This window comes from Microtus pennsylvanicus, chromosome 6, assembly GCF_037038515.1.
Source record: "Microtus pennsylvanicus isolate mMicPen1 chromosome 6, mMicPen1.hap1, whole genome shotgun sequence".
Taxonomy (NCBI): domain Eukaryota; kingdom Metazoa; phylum Chordata; class Mammalia; order Rodentia; family Cricetidae; genus Microtus; species Microtus pennsylvanicus.
This window is the reverse complement of record NC_134584.1, coordinates 126,606,326-126,626,478: the sequence shown is the minus strand read 5'-3', so window position 1 is coordinate 126,626,478 and position 20,153 is coordinate 126,606,326. Positions and strand designations below refer to the sequence as shown.

At 45.7% G+C, this 20,153-nt stretch overlaps 1 protein-coding gene across 16 annotated transcripts in view; it reads right to left on the bottom strand.

Moving 5' to 3' along the window:
• The window catches only part of Pard3 (par-3 family cell polarity regulator), a 509,597-nt gene that overhangs the window by 119,472 nt on the left and 369,972 nt on the right, over window positions 1–20,153 (bottom strand). For all 16 annotated transcript variants that reach the window (XM_075977728.1, XM_075977722.1, XM_075977727.1 and 13 more), the window contains one exon: window positions 7,520–7,630. In XM_075977728.1, coding sequence (XP_075833843.1) covers window positions 7,520–7,630 — 111 coding nt within the window. The remainder of the gene's footprint in view (window positions 1–7,519; window positions 7,631–20,153) is intronic.

The following is a 20,153-nucleotide window of genomic DNA, read 5'->3' as shown; positions in this document are numbered from 1 at the left end:
GCTCACCGAGAACTGCGGACATGGGTTTGGTTAATTCTGCTTCAAGATGCTTTTTATCAGCAAGTTATTTATAACAGTTTTAATAACTGAAAAACTAAAAAAATAAGATTTATATAATTTAAAAAACACTAAATGCACATAAGACCTGTCAACTGAACACCTGAGCATTAATACCACGAATAAAACCTACATCCATGCAAAAGTACGTGCCTACTGTTTGGGATCAATTTATTTAAAAATTGAAAATAACACACACACAAAAAAATTAATGATCTCATCAACTCTGACATGTCCGTGTCACAGAATGCCTGGGCTCGGCAGTTCCCAGGAACAAATGGTTGCTAAACAGAGCAGATAAAATCACCCCAGGGCAACACAGTGAACAGCCACCCCCACAATTTCCTCCTGCACGACCCCAACACTGCCCAGAGCCAGGAAGAGACTTCCAGTTTCCAGGGCTCAGCTGGGGGGCCTGGGGAGCGGGAGGGGCTTTCTGAGGTGCAGCTTCTTTTTTTTTTTTTCCCCGAGACAGGGTTTCTCTGTGGCTTTGGAGCCTGTCCTGGAACTAGCTCTGTAGATCAGGCTGGTCTGGAACTCACAGAGATCCGCCTGCCTCTGCCTCCCGAGTGCTGGGATTAAAGGTGTGCACCACCATCGCCCGGCCAGCTTCTTTTCTTGACAGTGGTCAAGACTTCCATGCTCCTGAAGGCTACGGGCCTATCTTGTCTCTGGTCCGTGTCTTGGCTGTGCCTACTGTACCTAGTGCTGACCAGAGTGACCCATGGGAAGAATCCGGGTGAAGGGAACATGAGAACTTACAAATTCTTTGTCACTTACTGTAAATCAAAATAAAAAAAATTTTTATGTATATGTATGGGGCGGAGCTAAAGGAGTGTCACATGACAACCAAAGTTCTCACTTTTCTCCCTTCCCAACTATATCTCAAATATTGTTTACAAATGATCAAATTTCTCTAATTTTTCTTTTCTTTTTAACTTTAAATTTTATTTACTTATTTAGTGTGAGTGTGTGTGTGTGTGTGTGTGTGTGTGTGTGTGTGTGTGTGCGCGTGTGCGTGCGAGTGCGTGCTCTCAGGCGTGTGTATGCGTATGTACTCAATGCAACAGTACACACGTAGAGGCTAGGGACAACTTGTGATTGCTTCTCTCTGCCCGTCATGGGTTCTGGGGATCTAGCTCACGTGGTCAGAGATGGGCACCAAATGCTTGCAAGCTGAGTCCTCTTACTGGCCTAGTTTTTCTTATTTTGCAGCGAGGAGACGGAAGTACTTAATGCATCCCACTCAGCATTTCCTGGGAAGACCCTCTGAAAAGGGGCCAGCACCTGACGTCTGACAAGACTTCAGTTTAGCTGTTCCCAGCAGAGAAATCGCCAAGACACTTTCAAGGTAAGCAGACTCCCTAGAATTATCTTAACCTCCTGAGCTGGAAACCAGGGCCTTGTTAGAGATGCTATATACTCAGAAGTTAAGAATTCTCCTGGGAAAGACCTAGATTCTAATAGCAGGGTTCCTGTAGAATATTCACAAGGGAAACCGGTATATAACTTCTAATGTCAGTTTAGTAAAGCAAAGAGCAGATTTTTACTACATTCCCTGCTACAGTTATGATCGTCAAGGACATAATTATAAAAATCAATTACTACTAGGTATCCAAAATGAAAGCGCTGCATAGTTAAGAGATAATTTTACTCTCTGCATCATAACTATTTTCTCAACTCAGGTTCAACCAAAAAAAAAAAATCAAAACAAAGACTCTAAACAACTATCAGGAAGAAAGGAGTCATTTTTTTAAGCTTAACAGACTATTAGTCTGAATCTTAATTACTACGTCTAACAACCAACCCACTTTACTATGAGACAATATCGGGTCACTTTAGATAATCATCTCATTAAAAGCCTGGGTTTGAACATTCACATCAATCTGTCTGTCTACGTCTCATGGCGCTGGTATGGAATCTATGGCCCCACACATGTTGGGCAAGGGCTTTGCCACTCAACCATTTCCCCAGCCCGTTCTTCACTGTTACACTCTGCTAAAACGTGCAGGCAGACCTTGCACGGACAAAGGTCCTGCCTTGGTCTCCCAAGTTGAAGAGGCTGCAATCCAGCTCTGCTATCCCAAGGCTTTTGTTTCAGAATCTGCTAAAATTTTGGTGGGGGGTTGGGGAGGAAAACAAAACACAGAGCAGCTGGGCACTCTTTAATTCTATTACACGGGAGGCAGAAGCAGGCTGATCTCTCTGAGTCTGAGACCAACCTGGTCTACAAGAGCTAGTTCCAGGACAGCGAGGGCTCTTACACAGAGAAACCCTGTCTTGCAAAATCATTCAATCATCAAGCAAACAAACAAACAAAAACCAAAAAACCACAAAGCTAAAGTTCCAAATTTAGAGCCTTCAGAACTGAAAAAGAATGGCCCCCATTGGTTTATAAAATGAACTGTATGCAATGGCACAAGAGCCTCGGGCCATTAAAAGCGAGGCTATGGAGCTCTGGGAGAAGCTGTCGTCAGGAAGAGCACACACACAGGCTCTCCAGGAGTCCTGCATCTGAACTGCCACCCCAGTCTGCCTGCACCTCTCTTTCTCAACGCTGCTGATGGTGCCTGGATTTGAATGGTCTGTCAAAACCATAGAGAAATTAATATTCACTGGGAGCCATTTTCCATTGCATGTGTGTGGATGGAAGGTGTGCTCCTGTGTGTGTACAAGGTCAGGGATGACCCAGTCAGGTGCCTTTCTTAATTGCTTTCCACCGTCCCCAAACCTAGAGCTCACCAAGTCAGCTACACTAGCTATGCCGTGAGGGCCCGTGATCCTCTTTCCATCCGTAGCCCTGAGATTCCGAGCATGCAGAACCAAACCCATCTTCTTATGGGTACACTGGAGACCATGCGCTTGTTCTTGTACTTGCATGACAAGAGGTTCACCCACTGCGCCATCGTCCCAACCTCAGGGGGCACTTTCTAAGAGGCCAGTTTCTCAGTTTATCAGCACGAGGTACTATCGATAAGACCTAGCTCCACTACTTCTGTCCTTGCACCCGAATCTGCACCGTGTGGCTGAGCACCAGAGGCCATCCAACTCAGAGAACAACCGTCCCCTCTCAGAGCACCCATTTCCCTCTCTCAGCTCCAATCAGGAAAACTACCCTTTTTGATAATCTTGTTGTCACTTGTGTGTTTTAGCCCCAAATTTCCTTCCACCCTGGCAGCTCATGCTGGTGATATAAGCTCAGTGTGAAAGTGTCAGCACACCTATGTGTAGACTAATGGGTCTGGCCAGGACCCTTGCTGTGTATCTCCAAGCCTGTTCTACAGAATAGCACCAAGGCAGTTTCTTGTGCAAACGGTACTGGAAAGGTAATCTTTAAAAAACAGTAAAAATCAGTCCTAGTTAGTCTGTCTGTCTGTCTGTCTGTCTGTCTGTCTGTCTGTCTGTCTGTCTCTCTTTCTCTCTCTGTGTGTGTGTGGGGGGGGTGCACGCATCTGTGTACTTTGTGGGGAACGTACAAGCAAAATAACTGTGAAAAGCATGAGCGTGCTGGAGATGCAGCTGAGTTGGTGCCATGCCTGTCCAGGGTTCTCCTCCCAGCCCCTCACAAGCAGAGCACGCCGCTGCACCCCAGCAAACACAGCATCCAGGAAACAGCGGAGGGAGGACCAGAAGTTTGTCCAGCCCAGCCAGCCCGAGCTACGTGAAAGCCTGCCAAGTAAAAGCTAAGAGGCAAAACAAAAAAAAACCAAACTCTAAAATAGAAAATCAAATATGACTTTTCTTACTCACTTCTAAAACTCACCCTTCAAGTCTAGCTTATCCCCAAACCATTCATGGAGAGGGGCTTGCAGCATTCCTTATATCTGCACGTTACACAGATTCATTCGTGGGGGAGAAACTTACTTCAGAAAAAAATGTCTCGGGGGAGAAAAATATTTTCTATGTCCTAATGAGGATATCATGGTTTCTTTATGAAAATTTTTTAAAAAGCCCACTACCTGGCAGCCGAGTCCCTAACAGCTCCAGATGGTCACTGCTATAAAGAATGCCCCTCTATTCTTTTATTGAGGCCCTGGGGTCACGAATTATCTCTGAGATGTAGGGGTTATTCATGTTTCTGAACAGTTGGGTTTTGTTCAGCCTTAGCCACCCCATTTGTCTCAGGCTAGCCATCAGCAACAGCGGGGCAACTCCAAACGCAGTGTGACCCTCTCCTCCTCATCCATCTTTGACCATCCTTCCCGCCTAACTGCTCGGGTTTTAAATGAACCAGGCAGCTGCAGCTATGGCGGCTGACACCTACAAAACCATCTCACACTGTTCCCGATCACTTACATGCAAGGAAAAAAAATTAAACCAGCAGTTAAAACTTTTTATCAGATTTTGGAGAAACAAAAGGAAAGAACTTATTTTGATATGCTATTTTCTTCAAACACATATTCACACCTCTCTTTTTGCAGGGGAAAAAAAGAGATTATTCTCCATTACAATGAAATTGCATTGACGCTGCATAGCAAAAATACACAAGATAATGTAATATCCTAAATAAAGCGGTAAGGTAAATTCCGCTCTTGCTGTCGCTGGATTCTTGCTAACTGTCTCTCTCTGGCTTGACATCAATTAATGATTTTAATTCCAGACTCTGCCACAGTGCCCACCACCCCTCTCTCTAATTAAAATGGATGATGTGTGATGGGACGAAGCACACAAGATTTTGTTCTTGTAACATTTCTATTCATTAGGAGTTGTGCTTTTATAATAAATGGCTTTCAGTGCTAATTGCAGCAGAGAAACATGAAGAGAACACATTTGTGACGGAACACAGATAAAGGCTATGCTGTGTTGAAATCTCCTAGCTACATACAAAATGCCCCTGCTTCCAAAACAGGGGGATTTAATGCTGAGACTCATCCAGAGGGTGGGCGGCAGGACAAGATGTGCGCAGGAATGAAACCCCATGAAACAAAGCCCCGCTCAGAGGAACTGAACTCATGTCCGCCATCAGAACGGACCAGCATTTTAGGGAGAGCATTTAAACGTCATAGACACAGTCCTTTCCATTTTCCAATATTTACGTCTTTCGTAAGCGGCTTCACATGAGTGTGCAGGCAAGAAAATATTCAGTTTGGGGGACATGTCATGAATCCTTAATGAAGGAATTTCATGTTTTATATTTTATGTAGAATTAACCAAAAGTTCAGAGACTCAAATAGCTCCAATGTAAAATAATGTCATAGAAGGATTGCGTCCCTACTAGTCCACTGAATGGGTGGGGGATTAGGGTCAGGGTTAGGGTATGGGGAGAATGCTCTTTTCTGGTTTGTTTTCTATCTATTCTTCCACCCCAATCATTTTCCAAGGAAGTTATATTATCCCTCCTCGGGTTCATAACAAAAGCAGCACAGAAGGGAAAACAGACTAAAGAAGACTTAGCACACATCACGAGCGCCAAAAATACACAATGGGACTTAGCACCCCACCATGAGTATCAAGCACGCAGCGTGATTGGCATCCATCAAAACATTAAGGACACAGCATGACTCAGCGCCATCCTCAACACCAATGCCCAGTGTACCACCACCAGCACCAGTTTGTTACTCAGTTATTATACACCCACAACTCACATAAAACATAACATAAAACAGGCTTTTAAAAGTACTGAAATATAAGGACCCATCACTTGTTCCAATTCCTGAGTGCAACTGGTTTCTTTACGGACCAGTCACCTTTCGAAAGGTTTTTGTACTAAGCCCATGTACACTGTGAATTCACTATGTCCAACTGAGTTCCTAGGACTCTGCACCACCAGAGGCACAGAGATAGATTAGAAGCCAAACTAAGAAATGAACTGTGCTTTGGGCACATTATTGACATAAATGAAGCTGTGACGGTAAAGGCATGGTTTCATCGGACGCATTCGACAATGTATTATGAGAGGGTCTGAACCCTGCAGAAAGTACAGAGCATGTCTAGGCTATGACAGCCTCTGCAGTGTTGGCCAATGTCAAGGCATGGAAGCAAAGCAGGTCCTTCACTGCATCTGCTCATGAGTAACCCGCACATCTGTGGATGACTTGAGTCCATACACTGACCTGGTATGGTCTATGTTTGGGAGAAAGAAGCACTTTCAGGGCAGAAGTGATGAAGATGGTGAGGGAAGAGGAATGGAGCAGAGGAAGGAGGTACAAGAGACGACCAGGAGGCCTGACTATGAGCACATGTGATAGCAACACAAGGAAACCTTCTATCTGTACAATCACTACACACTCATAAACAAACAAACCAAACAGAAGCCCTGCTAAGACAGAGGTGTGAAAAGTGGAGGAAGTCCTGCCCAGCACAGCAATGAGCTCACAGGAAACTCAACGATAGAATGCCTGCCATGCCCAAGCCCCTGGCTCCATTCTTAGACCTAACAAAGATAAAGAAGTAAGGAAATACATAGAACATGAATAAAAACAAATCCTGAGAGAACTCAGACTGGAACCACACATTCAAACGCTGTGTTTTGTTATACAATCCCTGTTCGATGTCTCTGTTTTACGAGAGAGGTAGAGAGCAGAATGACTGATCCATTTAGAACAAAGACAAACGAGGAGCAAAATTCCCCAGAGACTGGCCAGTGAAAATGGCCCCAAGTTAATGTGTATAAAAGAAGCTGTTGGGCTGGGGTACAGTTCAGAGGAAGGGAGCTTGCTTGACATGTGTGAAACTTTCAAGTCAATCCCCAGAACTGCAAAATAAAACCAGAACCACCTTCAGACTGGAGAGAGCTACTTCTTCAGTTTTCCTACTCAGTCCGTAGCATGAGATAGCCCATCTCTCGAAGTGTAAACACACATCTGTTCTCACAGGTGCTACACAAGCTAAGGATGAAATGAACCCACTCCAAGTGCAAACGCGAAAAGGCAAATTATTTCTAGGCACAGGGTACCCGGCTGTGGGCACTCAGGAAAGGCAGTGCAAGGCAGAAGGCTGGACGTATGTGCCTGCAATCCCAGTACCGGGGAGGTGGAGATAACGCTTGCTGGTCAGGTCTAGGTTCAGTGAGAGACCCTTCCTTAAAACAAAACAAACTGAACAGAATAATAAAGAGCAACAGAGGAAGAACCCATGTTTCCACACAGATGCTCATCCCCATGGACATGTATTGTTGCACATCACACACACACACACACACACACACACAGAGAGAGAGAGAGAGAGAGAGAGAGAGAGAGAGAGAGAGAGAGAGAGAGACCCGATAAATAAATAAGTTCAGTATCAATGTATACCCATACACTATGTAAAACATCTTTAACTAAAACCATAAAATTTCACTTAGGTTCAAATGAATATAAAAGTGCCTGCTTTTTTTTTCTTTTTAAAAGCCTTCCTTTGTGCTCCATTAATTCACAATCATCACACAGATATTAGAGCAAGTGCATTTAAGATAAAAGCAGTAGGCAGGAAGCCCTGGGTGAGGGCGGCCCCTCTCCCTGGGGCAGGGGCTGGCACCTACCTCTCCTGCTCTTCCTTCATGCGCACCCTGTCCTCTTCTGATGTGAAGGAGTCCTGGACTTTAATTCGGCCCATTTTCTCCACCTTGTCATCTTTTCGATGTTTGCCAAACCTGTTGGTGAACAGATACGCAGTGAGCTGTCCTTCCTCAAACGAAGGCATGCTTACTTACTGAGATACTAGGTCCTCACCATGCAGCCAGATGGCTCCTGAGTGGATCACCTTCAATTAAAAAATTCTATTAAATTTTAATTAGACTATTCCAGGCAACCTTTTTAAAGGACCATCCACAGCCCCTCAATATCTGTGTTTTGTGCCGTTTGACAAATAATAATAATAAAAACAACAACAATAATAAACTGAGCAAGGCTAATGAGTTTATTTTTCTGAAGGGCTAAAGAGTGTTCCAGTTTGCAGAGTGCTTAGCTAGCGTGCATGAAACCCTGGGTTCCATATGTAGCATTCTCCCCCAACACACACACACACACACACACACACACACACACACACACACACACACACACACAAGACAAGAGGACCAGGAGTTCAAGGTCATTTTCATCTACAGAAAGAGCTCAATATCAACCTGAACTAGAAGAGATTCTGTCTCGAACACCACAGAAAAAAGACTCTCAGTTGATCCCACAAAACAAGCAAATAAATGAGCAGAAGGACGGGCTGAACACTTCAGACACCAGAAGAAGAAAGAAGTCTGCACAGAGGGAGCTCCTCTTAGACTGAAGACTAAGGATCCAGAATCATGTAGCTAATGATCTCTCCATAAGCAATGATTCGTCTCTCTTTTCAACGGGCAGGCTTATTGGGAACATTCATCATAGTTTAAAACCTGACAAACGTTTGCAGGGTTTAAAGCACCGAGGATAATTCACGCTGCTAGACCAGAGCTTATGAAACTGAGAGCTTTGGGGGCGTCTTCACCAAACACCCTCCTCAGTCCAGTGAGCAGCGGCAGGAGGTTGCCATCCCTCAGAAACCCACATTGGATGGAAACCAAACACAAGGAACGCACATGTGATCTGGCCTTGGTCTACACGCTGCTGAGGATAGACGCCGACCCCAGGGCTTTGAAGAAAATGCCAGGCTAGTCTAGGCTGGCATGCAAAACATCACAGATGCTTCCAGCTTCATATGGACTCTTTTTCCTGCTGTTATTTTCCTCTATAAAAAGCCTGTGTGCCCCGCGACGCTTGCCTTCCATGGTCGCCTAGATTCATGCATGAGGATTGTCAAGTTACCAGCTATCTCAAAGAGGAAATCTCAGGCACACAGTTGCACAAAGAAATGCTCATTAATAATAAAAAGGGGGGATGCGGGGACAGCTGGGTTTCTATCTGAGGAGGCGACACAGGGCAGAAAGGGGAAAAACCATGAATGTGAGACGGAAAACTCCTCATCCCCGCGTACCTGAAGCCTCTGTCTAGCTGAGAATCGAGAAATGAACATAAATAACAAACCTGCGATATCTTAGGAATCTTATTCAAAACCCCCTTTACAGTAAAAGGGCCTATCTTAAACACTTGTACAAATTTATCAGTCTGCAATTGCATCCCAGTCACCTCTGGAGCCATCCTATGATCTCAGTTAGAGGCGGACAAGGCTCCTGAGAAAGCCACTGAACAACAACATTCCCAGAGTTCCCACATTCTGCCCACAGTTATCACTGGGACATTTGAAGGGGTGCTCTCCCTGGAGAACCCTCTAACTGCATCCGGGTGTGTCTTTTCCTCCCCTTGAGCAACCATGTTCTTCCAGTCCCTTTGCCCCACCATGTTGGAAATTCTTGTTTAAAGGATCCTTTAATGAACGGTGACTCTTGAGAACCTATACCCGCCCTCTTAGGGTGCCATATCCATTCCCTGAATGTCTTTCTGCTTTTTAAATAAACACCGCTTTGCTCATCCTCAAATTCTTTTCTGCATCAGAGCCAAAGGGACCTGGTTTCACCCAGAGCTTAGGGGAGCCTTTCACGTTGCTGGTGATGACAGAGCGGGCCTATGGCTCCCTCTCTAATGCTGCCAGCTGGCAGAGGGACCAGGAATGAGGTTGACAGAGACAAACCCACATCAAAATGAGAGGGGCAAAGCCTTGCACAGTCGACAGATAAGAGAAAAAGATTTCAAGCCGCGACTTGGTTAGTGGCACAGATCATTTCTTATTAGTATAAACCTCATTTGAAACACCCGGCCGCACATGAATGACATAGATCAGACCTCAGGTGCACTGTGTTTGCCAAAGCGTTTATAAGCAACACCATGACAGCATTATGCCAGAAAAACTCCACATGCCGTCACTACTAACATCGTATATTCTAATGCGAAAAAAATGATCAAACCTGGCTACAAGTTAATTCTGTAAAGCAAATCGGTCCTTGATATTTGATCTTAGTTAGAAAGTAGATAGTAACTACAACTGAAAGAGAAAGGAAATGAACAAAGGGAAGAAGGAAAAAGCTTGATTAATCTAGAATCAGCCCACTTTTCACAAAGGACAAAAAATGTACTGGGACTTTAAAACTTATTTATACACTCACACACATGAATGAACACACACATGTGTCTTTATAAAAGCACATATGTGCGCACGCACACACACACATATGTGAAGACTGGGAGTTAAGCACTACAAAGTTAAACTTTATAGAACGAACAAATCAAACAGCAAATAGGAGACATGCATCCTAGGAAATGTCATCTCAAGCATCCCGTTCAGTCACTCATCAAGGCTATTCAGCATCTGCTTGCGTAAGAACGAACTTATCTACAGTACAGAGCTACACGTGGCACAGAAAATATGCCATGTTGCTGTGGCTTCGTGGAGCCTCCATTCCGGCTTGCGTTTAGCCGGCAGCAGGATGAGCTGGGTGAGGAAGCTGCATGTGAAGAAGATGGACAAAGTGAGCCAGAGATTTTCTGTTAGAGAACTGAAGACAACTTTCCTGAGAAGATGACATTGAACACAGACCAGTGAGCCTGCAGTAGCCAGCCACGCTGGGAAGCCAGCAAGACAGTCTGAGGCTGGGGCTCGAGTGGGCAAAGAGCTTGACTGTTGGGCCTGGGTTCCACCCCAGTACCCACAAACACACCTGTAATCCCAGCTCCGGGGAGGCACTGGCAGGAGAAACAGGAGTTCAAGGTTACTCTCAGCTTCATACCAAGTATGAGGCTAGCCTGGAATGTATAAAACCTTGTCTTAAAAGACAAAATGAGGAAAGAGTTGGCATGAGGGACCTGAGGCAAGATAGAATGAGGAATCACAAGGGCCACCAAGCCAGGAGTGACACAGGGCGGCATCTGATACTAACGGTGTAAGAAGCTGAGTCCTTGAAGGGGGATGCCAGAGACTGTGGCACACGTAGGTGTCCCGGGGGTCAGAGCAGGCAGGAGAGGTTAACAGACAGAAAGACTAGGGTTTGCAGACGGGAAGCCACGGGCATGACAGAAGACCATTGTTGTCTTTAAGGGCTGGAAGACAGAGCTGCTACCCAGTGGCACACATAGGGCCGGGAGGGGCGATGTCTGGTGGCTGAATGCCACCTGGGGTTGTCCTTTGACCACGACCCACAAACATACATGCACACATATATCAAAAGATCTAAGTTCAAATAAATACATATTGTGTTTACCTGTAATTAGCTAAAAAGGTAAATGATTACAGGCATTTATTCTTCAGTTTGTAAATGTCCCTCAAATGACACGCTGTTGTCATAGTGACTCAAGTTACTGTCACGGAGAAGACCACGTCTGTCTGTGCACTGAGTAACCTTATTGGGAAAACCGAAGTTGACTGATTTGTGCATGTTTTTGAAGCCAGGCCTTATGCATGCTACACAAATGTTCTACCACTGAACTAACAAAGTTGGAAAGACTCAGCTGTGTATGTAATCTTCTTTATAAACCAGGGATGAGTGTTTGACAAATGGCCACTTTCCAATGTCACACTGACCTCAGATCAGCTAGACAAGGGACCAGAGAGTCACAACGCAAGTCAGGTCACCCGAGAGTGGTTATGGGAAAGAGGTGGGGTAAGGCATGCCTTTGGTCACGAAGAGAAAAGCCAAAAGCAGGTAAAACAACCCCAATGGATGCAGAAACAGCCATTTCTATGCAGAAAGAACCATCACTAACAATTATCGCCTGTTACGTTCTCCTTGATATTAACCCACCGTACTCGTTCTTAGTGAAGCGCATAAACCCTGCTGAAATAGCGTGCCATTTAAACTGTGATAATTCTACTGCTTCTAAATTTAGAAGTCTTTAGAAAAATCATGCTGAATGACAACACAGTGCTCTGCTCTAGATAAAATAAAAACGCCCATCGGTTGCACCGAGAGGGCCTCCCCCAAAACAGTGTTTTAAAATATGAAACAGGAAAGAGAAGGTTGTAACAACAAGCTGCCATATATGAAAATAGCATCTCCAGAACCAATTATTTTATAGGCTTTGAAGAATAGGTCTTAAAATAATATTTTCTTTAAAAAAAAAACCCAAGTGAAATGTCATTGAAGTCTAATATTTCACTGCTAATTACCAGGGTTCTCTGACTCAGGAGGACTCTGCCATATGTGTCTGACTATTTACCTCAGGAAATCTGCAGGTTAGAATAAACGATAGTGTGTTGCAAATGATACTGTGTTGCTGTGGAAGAGGTCTTAACTGGATCAAATACAAATTTGGCCTCAGCCCCCAGAGACTAGGACCTCCAACCAGGCACCATGGCGAAGCCCTACAAGACTTGGTCTAGTATTCTGCTCATCATTTCCAGACCCATGGCCTTGCATGATTTAGCCTATCACTTCCTTTGTCTGAGGATTCAGTTTTTCATTCTGGAACCTCTCAGCTGTTTTTGCTGGCTCCTGGCCAGCAATGTATACCGTCTTTGGACACTGCTAGCGGTGACAATGCTGCCACTTGCTCTGAAGACCCTTCAGGAATATCAGCTACCCAGAGAGCCAGCTGAAGACCGCAGACAGCAAAATACAAGCCCAGCCTAGTCCCCATGCAATGCATGCATACGCTTGCCCCATCAAAACAAACCACCGCTTCCACTGTTGCTGGGGAAATGCTGAGGCCATGGTCCCCTGGAGCTGTTTTTGCCTTAAGTTGTTTTAGAAAACCTTTTCCAGTTGATTCTGGTGATGTTAATGTATTTTTCTACCTCCTAGATTTATCAGCTTCTTTTAATGTATAACTTTGTTGGGGCTCCATAGTGAAACGCCTGTGAATGCAATATGACAAACTGCTCCCAGTCCTGCCACCCTGCCTTTCCTGCCATGATGGAGGGTGAACCACAGACGTCCTTCCTTCCTTACACGGACTTTTCCAGGTGTTTCGTCATAGTAAAGAGAAAAGTACCTGACCTGCCTTGTAGTCTTGAACGCAACTTGTAAACTTCCTTGTGTTTAAAACCCTAACCTTTCTAGATATTCTTTAATATATAAATTTAGTTAGTTTACATTCCGGCAGCCTCCTCTCTTCCCAGTTTCCCCCCTCCATACACACACCCCAGTTCTGTCCCCGCCCCTCCACAATCCACTCCTCCTCCATTTCTATTTAGGAAAGGCCCGTGTCCCATGAATACCAACAGAGCACAGCCTATCAAACTGCTGCAAGACTTAACACCTCACTCTCTATATTTCATACGGAGAAACAAAACAAAACAGAACTCTAGACATACATCTTTGTAGATTATTTTTTACACTCCTATCATGGCAGATAGACGTTAATAGGTTTCTGGAAATGAAAAGCTGTAAGAAACAGAGGCCCAGGAGCCTCTGGGAGCCGTCCAAAGCCACACTGTAGGCTGGGACTAGAGAGAGGCAAACCTCATGGTTAGTTTGGGGGGTGGAGTCTTGAACTGGACACTCCCAAGAAAATAAAATCTAGCATCCGTTGGAACACTCTGGGCTCTTTCTAAGTGAGGCACACAATCGGCCCTGATGATGCCTGTTTTAGTATGTAATTACATTTTACTGGAATTGACTGAGTTCTTACGCTGTACTTTGTCTCAATGGCTCCCACATCAGCTTCTGAGAGAAGTGCTATTCTCCCACAGGAGGGACCCTGAGCCGGGAGCCCAGGGGAATCTACTGACAAAAAGGCAGCACCATGACCCAAGTTCTCACCCAAGTTTTCTCAACCCAACCCCAACACCCAGGGCGCAAGGAACCAAAGATGGCCTCCATGCTGTTGTGTACAGAGCAGTTAACTGATTCCTCGTTAAAAATACACAAGAAAGGGTTGGAAGATAACTTTCTGGGTAAATTGCTTCCCGTGCCAGCGTGATGGCCTGAGTTCGAGCCCCAGCACACTCACAAAAACCCTGGTCTGCAACTCTAATCCCAGTGCTGAGACAACAGAGACAGGAACATTCCCGAGGTCTGCCGGCTGCCATTCTAGCAAAACTGGATGCCCCAATCCTGGTGAGAGACCTTGTTCCAAAAACCAGAGTAGGCATCTGATGTCCACCTATATATGCGTCCTTTCTCACACACTCACACACACATACACAAGTGTGCATACACACACAAACATGCACAAAACACTTATATTTGCTAATATTACACACCTCCCACATGTTATTACACACACTCCACATGTGATAATCCTGTACTGTTTACACCATTGTGACTTATGGGACAGGGGTCCCTGGAAGAACTTGTCTATGAAGACCAGGAGTTTGAAGGCCAGGTCAAGAGCTGCCCAATGCACTGGAGAGGATTATAAAAGCTGTGCATACACACTCATAGGGCACTGCCAACATTTCCATCCTCAATGGCACACAAATGTTAAAAGTTCAGTCTGGCATATGCAAACGCTGCCAAAGGCTCGTCAAAGATCAGCCGCGATGGAGAGGGGCAACCTCAGGGAGGGTGGAACACAAGTTCATTGGAAACAGAGTGTTCATGGTATCCATCCATACTTCCTGTGGGGGTCATCTGTAATCTGTCCTTCTTGTCATGATTGTGCAGTTTTGTGACATTTTGAGAAATCACCACTATGAAAGCGGCTGATTGGCTCAGCAGTAGATTGTGAAAATGACGGGGAAATCAAGGAAGAGGGGGCTGATTATGGAAAGCAGAAAGCTCCCATTTGGAGGGAGAAAGGCGTCGGCAATCAACCATGATGAGAAGGGAGGCAGGGAGAAAGGGCACAAGGCAACTTGACAACGCTTTTGTAAGATGGGTGTGGCTCCCCCCGTGATGGAGGGTAGCAGGGGTGCTCTTTACGGGCAGATTCACAAACTCTAGAGCCATTATTTTTGATTGTGTACAGTTCTCATCAGCGCTAGTCTGATTGGCTTAATAAACTAAATGTGCGCTGCTTGGCATGCAGGGAAAAATAAGTGAATTTCTTTAAAAGAAAAAACAGCATCTATGTAACCACCCTATCCTCGCCTTACATGTACAATGTGCCTTTGATGGAAGTCATTTCCCTTTCCCAAGTCCTGGCTAAATGTTCCCATGAGTGCCCGCCATCCTGCCACAGCTGTTAGCCAATCAAGGACGCACGGATACGCCAGGCAACCTGATGCTTCAGCAACCCTAGATGCATGTGGAGCCAGGAGCTATTTAAAGCTACAACTGAAAACAACGGGGTCGAGGGAAGCGAGGTCAGCCCGGAATCAATCTTGACCTAAGAATAAAAGATCTTGAGGGGGGGAAGAACACACAGAATACATAAAAGCTGGGGTACAGACAGAAAGAAGTAAGAGGGGGACAAAGCACAGAAGACAAGAGGTAAATGTGTCGATAACCCCAGCGTCACAGATGACCCATATGTAGGGCTGGTCAGAGGGCATGGGTTGGCTGAGGTCAGTGTTGATCACAAGGTGTGAGCCTAGCCACCAGTTCCCAGAACACAGTCATGGTCTCTGGGACTTATAAAAAGAGGTCAATTAGTAATCACTACCCCACACCAGATGTTTATAAGTCTTGTTACACCTTAATTTTTTTTATATCATACCCACACCAGTAATCAAGCCACACTAACCCTATAACCCCTACCATCTAAATGCAAATGATATGCAAATTACAGTTTGTTCCTTCTCCAAGTACACCAACTTTATGATAATGTACACACTTTCTCATGTACTTAAACACGGGCAAACAAAGCAGGAATCTGATTCTGCTTTATGCTTTCTTTTGCAATGACGCCAGTCACGTCCACTCAGAGTGATTCCGAGGGTGCCTCTCCCTCCCAGCTCCTTCTCTGGGTCCTTTTGCACTGCCACGCTCCTAATTCTTGCTCTGTTCCTCTTAATGCATTATTGTTTCATAATACAATACCACAAATTGCAAATTACATTTGGCTCAAGGAGTGATTATGAAAAACTACGATCCCGGCTGCCTTTGCTCACACCACGCTGATAATAATGAGGGCCTGATTGAGTTCGAAGCAGCCGAATGATGAGAAGGGTCAATTTGAGTGTTTCTATTAACCGTCTTTTGTCAAACCCAACACTTTGCCAGGTCAGAGGCAAATAATCACACCCTGCATCTGGTTTCCATGGTTACCCTTCAGCCTCAGACCAGCACAGCAGTCCCACTTCCATCTCCACCCCCAACGCAAATGGAACACTGTTTTGGGAGTCTCTTGGACTCCCGTAACCAACAACAATTCAAGGAAAGGAGAGGTTTTACATACCTGACACTGGGGATTTTGCCAGTCTATGGCATTTGGGGGTAGCATTATCATCTCTGTGGCATAACTCCATTTAAACTATATGTGTGCATGCGCACACACACACGATTGAAGAATGTACCCCATCCCTTCTAACAGAACAGAGAGTGCCTCTATTATCTGCCTAGCCAATACTTGAATAGGTACCACAGTCGAAAACACCAACAGTAACAAAAGCTCACAATATGGAGACATTTGTTGTTGAGTTGAGATTACTCACCCTCAATTAAATCCACACTTTGAGGCAGAGTCTGCGTCCTTCCTACTGACGCTGCTGGAACTCCCTCCACCAATTCTCTCTCACCTTGCATGTTTACAAAGGCCATTAAGAAAAATAATAGCGGTTGCTGACGCTCAAAAAAACAAAGATAAACAAACAAGCAAAAGCCAAAAAACAAAACAAAACAAAAACACCACCTTGGACTTCCGGGTCTATCTTCTGGAACTTAGAAAACAGAGACTTCCCTAAAGATCTCATTATCTGCCAAGTTCGACATCAGTCAACACTTTTTTCTGCCGATGGCAGGCAACAATTCCTGTTGATTCACACTTCTTCCAGGATGCTCCCTACACAGCAGATTAAGAGGTGGGGATGATCACAGTTTATCTTTAGGTTGATTTGCATAGTAAGATCAGATCTGAAAGGGCTGAGGTGTCTTTGAAGGCAAACAGACTGACTGACTGCTCAGGGAGCAAGGAACCAAGGACCAGAGGCCAAGCTCCATTTTGAGAACCCAGAGAAGTCAGCAGGGACAGCACACCCACTAACTTCCCAAAACACCCTCCTCTCAAGGCTGAGGATCCAAACGTATGCATTTGCTAGTAAGAGGCCAGGGTACGGGAAACCTGGCATCAACAGAAACTGAAGGGTGATACCAAATGCCCACAGTGGCTCTTTTCCAAAGACAAGACCCCTGACCGTTCCATGCTGTGCTTCATTTCCCAGCGTACACAACACAAGGCGTCATAACTCAGCTTCTGGTAGGGCTGAGGGTTGAAGTCACGAGGCGTCAGAACAAGGACAGGTGTTTACTGTCCCTTTTCCTATCCCACATGCCCTGCCTATGAATAGAGTGTGAAATCAGTTGAATAAGTGTGTAAGCAGAACACTAGTGTATCGGCACACCGAGTGGAATTCCTCTCATCCTCTGCCTGTCTGTGCTATGCGCTCTCAGATGCCAGGGTACCTCATTAGCAATCATAAGCAAAAGGGATGATCTATGACCAGACAGTGCACTGCCCATGCTATCAAGAGGCCCCTCCACCATTATAGCTGTCTCTGCATGGAATCACCACGTGGGTGTCCCTGTCTGAAGCCAGAGACAGCAGGTTCTTAATGAGTGTATGATAGTCACAGGGTGTGAGCAAGCCTTGGCTTGCTGAGGGCAGCGTATGCAGGAATCTCATAGGTAGACAGGATCTACACAGCTTCAGTGAAAACACTCAGAGGGTGGACATGGTAAACAATTCAGGAACGATCACCCCGCATCACCCCAACTGACCATCAGGCACCTCCCAACACTTTTGCACACGCTTTCCATCAGGTTCTCGAGCTTAAGCGTGAACAAAGGAGAAACGAGATAATGAGGAAAGGAAGGCAAGCCCTCTAAGTGCTGGTCAGTGTTCCCGAGAAAGGCACACTCCAAGTACTAAGTTAAAATGTCCCTGAGACGGGGACCTCTACCCTCTGACCAAAGGAAGAGTTCACAAAGCAAATCCTTCTTCATTACACAACTTATAGTAAAATACACACACACCAGTGTGTGTGTATGTGAGTATGTGTACGTGTGCATATGTGCATGTGTGTGTGTTCTGGTGGAGGTATATGGAGCCCGGAGGGCAACCTTGTGGTGTCCTTCTATGGTGATACCCATCTTGATTTTGATTTTTTTTTTCAGACAGAGTCCCTCACTTAATGGATTAGGCTAAGCTGGCTGGCCAGTCAATCCCAGAGATGTGCAAATTCTTGCCTCTGTGGTGCTGAGATTACAAGTTCAAGTGTGAGTAACCACAGTGCTTAGCTTGGTTTGCTTGGTGTGTGTTTGTTTAGTGTGGGGTTTGGGATCAAACTCAGGTCCTCTGTGCTTTAACCAACTGGGCTAACTGGCAGAGCTCAAAAATAACACGATACGTATGTCAGTGTTAAACTGACTATACTGCAAGATACGTACATTACTAGAATTACGATCCTTGGGCATACACCAAAATATACAACTTGGGATTCCTCAACACAAAATTGGCAAGAGTGATTCACACAAAAGTGTGGGGCAAACACCCAAATATCAGTGGTGTGATTACAATTCTCTCCAGACCAGCAGGACAGCTGGGTGACTTTAGGGTCTCTGACGTATCCTAGGGGGGTTGGTGGCACATTCAGCAGGACTTACTAGATTTCAGTAGCTCTGCTTCTCTGTGCTGCCAACCAAACACCAGAGAGTGACGCTCACCACTAACGGAACAGAGCCAGGGTTCTGGAATCACTTTCGGTGTCAGACAAATGGGGTCAAGCCTGTGCCAGCATTTACAAACTGTAAGGACATAGATTCAAATGACTCTGGTAAATCCTTGATCTTCACCCCACGCCCCACAAAAGGGCCTCTCTCTGGACCTACTAACACCGAAACAGGAAGCCACTTCCTGGAAAGAAGGTTTGCTTGAGTGCTGATGGCTGCCCACATCTGGAGGATAAGATCTAGCAAGCTGAAGAACAGCAACACGGAGCATGCCTCAGCCTGCCAGAATGAGAATGCCGTCAGGCCTCCCGAAGACGCCAGGGTCAGCAGAGAAAACACTGGCACACTGTGATTAAGACTCTGTGTCCCAGCGGAGAATCACAGGTTACTTCCGTGACACACGCACTGTTCAAGAGTGTGCTATTCAATAGTGGTGGCTAGAGCAGGGAAGGTGGCTCAGTGGGCAGAGTGCCTGCCTACCATGCAGGAACTCCTGGGTTCAATACCAGCACTGCTTAAACTGGGCATGGTGGCTCTGCGATCTCAGAACTTGGAAGGTGGAGAAAAGTTCAAGGTCATCCCTGGCTAAACAGCAAGTTTAAGGCTAGGCTAGGCTACACAGTAGCCTGTCTCAAAAGGGGGACTGGGTGGGTGGTTAGCAAATATTTAAAGCCGTTTCAAGAATGTAGCACTCTGCTAACTGAATAGTCACTTAGACAACACACATTGTTTCTCACAAGCCTAGATACCTCTGCTTCCATTGGCAGGAGCTGCTCTCTACCTGGAAGACCACCAAAACCCCTACGTGGTGAACATAAGGCTCTTTCTCTACCATTTGTGGTCTAGGCAAACCGCAATCTCATGGCCTCTGGTCTTCGTGCCACCGCAGAGGCTGGGGTGGATGGCAGCCCAGCAGCACAGCAGATACAATGTTGAGTCCTTGAGGCCACTTGGCTCTAAAAACTGGGCTAGAGAGGCAGTATCCACAGCAGGGTCCATAGCAGATACCATGAACTGTTGGTCCAATCCTCACCACCCTCCTCCCTCTGGCAGAGTCTGGATCTCCTTGGGGGAGGAAATACATCAGACTTTGGTCTAGCGACACAGGGCTGTCATCAAGTCAAACGGCCACCACCATCCTTGAGAGTTCAACAGATCTGCTCACCAGACATCATCCCAGCTACTCTCGTAGGAAGTGGGTGGGGAGGGTCATGGCACGCCTGAGTACCTAGCCTCTCTCCCAATCAGCTGTATGCAATTCTGCCCTAACTGTGCACGCTCTTGGGGTCTCGGGGAGATGTATACAGGTGGGGAAGGACAGGAGAGGCTGTTCAACTATAGAAAAGCTATCAACCCTGTAGAGTAAAAATGCTCTATAGGAACCTTTGGGGAGCAGGGAACACTGGACTCCTGTGAGTAGCCCCTCATTTATGCTCTGGAAGTGCTCCATAAGCTCATTGGTGCTCTGGAAGTGCTCCATAAG